Source organism: Lepisma saccharinum, chromosome 12 (assembly GCF_977018435.1).
Source record: "Lepisma saccharinum chromosome 12, izLepSacc3.1, whole genome shotgun sequence".
Lineage (NCBI taxonomy): Eukaryota > Metazoa > Arthropoda > Insecta > Zygentoma > Lepismatidae > Lepisma > Lepisma saccharinum.
In genome coordinates, this window is record NC_139240.1 from 28,655,805 (window position 1) to 28,657,996 (window position 2,192).

Consider the following 2,192-nt stretch of genomic DNA (forward strand, 5'->3'; position numbering starts at 1 on the left):
GGGGACGTTATCTCATATTTGGAAATGCTGCATTGGTTGAACTTCCTGTGGACAAGACCGTGAGTCACGCCTCCTGCTCCTCCGAATCGAACTTCACTCTGATTGGAGGATCGTATATTTCACAACACTTCCTTGTTTCAGAGCTACCAACATAATTTCGTAAGACGTTGGACTTAGAAAAATTCCATGCGACAGATTTTTTGAACATGACTGTACCAGGGCATAAGCGCATACCTCCGAAAGTAGTTTGACTACTTTTTTTATCCATCCGTATACATAAAAATAATAATCGTTCTATGTAACCATATCTTGTATACCAGCAGAGGTTTTTAGAGCTTCGCGCTGTGACGGTTTATATATATTATACAGGGTGGGCCAAAAGTCAGGTGACAGCATTGTCATAGGAAAGGCTGGTGTGTTGGAGGTCCACTTTGGTCACGTGTGATGTTTGAGGGGTGGGGCCAACCCAAGGACACATGTGACCACCCCGGGCGCCATATTGAACGCTACTTAGGTTTCTTAAATGGAACCATAGGCATGTGACATATGATTTCCAATTGTGTTTTTGTCAGGTGTTCAATGCCGCAAGCCGTTTTGTCCTATTGTGAACCTTTTCCTAATTATGGCATGTCTTTCCCTCTTTGTGTCTCCTCACAACACATGCTCGAAATGACCACCCTCGTGCACAATGGTTTATGCCACACACCTCTTCCAGTCCTCATGCACAGCCAGCAATGTCTCCGGACGCACAGCCGCACAGGCATTCACAATCCGCTGCACCAGATGCAGTAAATTCTTCATTTTCACGGCGTAAACCATGGCCTTGTGGTGGCCCCACAGGTAGAAGTCGAGAGGCGTGAGGTCCAATGACCGTGGGGGCCATTCTACAGATCCCCGACGCCCGATCTACTTCCAAGGGAACTGCTGGTCCAGGTAGTCCCGTACTCAATGTCCGTAGTGGGGAGGAGCACCATCCTGCTGGAAAAATGTTTTGTACGAACCGTCCTCCGACAAAACCGAAGGAAAAATCTCCTCATACAACAGTCGTTGGTACTGGTCGGCGTTCAGCGTGCCGAAGATGAAAAATGGGCCAATGATCATCGTTCCAAAAATACCACACCATACCATAACCTTCTCGGAACCAACGATCCGCGATGCATCAATTCAGTGTGGGTTGTTGTCACTCCAGTAGTCTTCTTGACGTCAATCCTTCCTCATGAAGTCGATTCCGCACTGTCTGATTGGAAACATTCGCTCCTGAGGCCCTCCGCAGATCCTGCCACAAACTGGTACCAGTTGCAGTGGGTCTACGACGTGCCGAAATCACCACGTACCGATCTTCCCTGCGTGTTGTTTTGCATGGTCGGCCTGTCCTTGGTCGATCAGCAACTGATTGTGTCTCCCTGAACTTTTTCCACACTCGAGAGACATCACTTTGGCTCTCTCCAACACGGGCATGGCGATATCCCTCTTGCAGCAGCGTTACAATTCGAATGTGATCCGTAGCAGAAATGGTTGCTCGAGGCATGTTGCCCTTCGTTTTCCACCCGTTTTCTCTCTGTACAGTTTCCAACTCACAAGTGCGGATAAGACACGGATAATGCCTCCCATCGGGCTGCTTTCAAATCTGCTCAGGGATCATGTGGCAACTACTGCCCTCTATCTGCTGAATATCGAACTCACTTGGGGCATTATGTCGGTTTCTGTCTCGGGCATTGCTCACATAATGAACATTGTATACCTTTTGGGGATATCGCGACTCAAACTGCATGCAACATAATATGCAAAACTTTTATTGAGCACAGTACATCAGAAGTTCAAAACACTGCAAGAAACATTGAAGCACTGGCACCATAAAACAGCTACTTTCTAACGAAGACGATCATCATCATCATCGTTCATAGTTCCTCCCCGCTACGAAAATTTGAACAACTCATCAACTATATATTTTACCACGCTGAATAACACGTAAAATCTATGCTTCTTCTTATAAATCCTGTTTATCTTACGGAGGAAACTGCACCAATAACTTGCAGAACAAGAAGAAATTTAAATATATCTTGTGCACGCGACAGCACTCACAGCAACATTTCTTTCTTTCTCATACAAGATTGGGCCGACACTTGGTCACGGTGACGTCACTTTATGATGTGCTTTCCCACAGAGTAGGATGGAATTCTGAAGTCGATACC

At 46.4% G+C, this 2,192-nt stretch overlaps 1 protein-coding gene across 1 annotated transcript; it reads right to left on the minus strand.

Moving 5' to 3' along the window:
* Positions 1-1,180: 1,180 nt before the first annotated feature.
* On the minus strand, positions 1,181-1,528 carry LOC145996285 (uncharacterized). The gene has a single exon (XM_083132713.1). The coding sequence runs from the start codon at positions 1,526-1,528 to the stop codon at positions 1,181-1,183; it is 348 nt and encodes a 115-aa protein (XP_082988839.1).
* Between the last annotated feature and the right edge of the window lie 664 nt (positions 1,529-2,192).

What these genes read in the sequence shown, in the direction of transcription:
- LOC145996285 (XM_083132713.1), bottom strand. Translation starts at nt 1,528, where the DNA reads ATGCCTCGAGCAACCATTTCTGCTACGGATCACATTCGAATTGTAACG.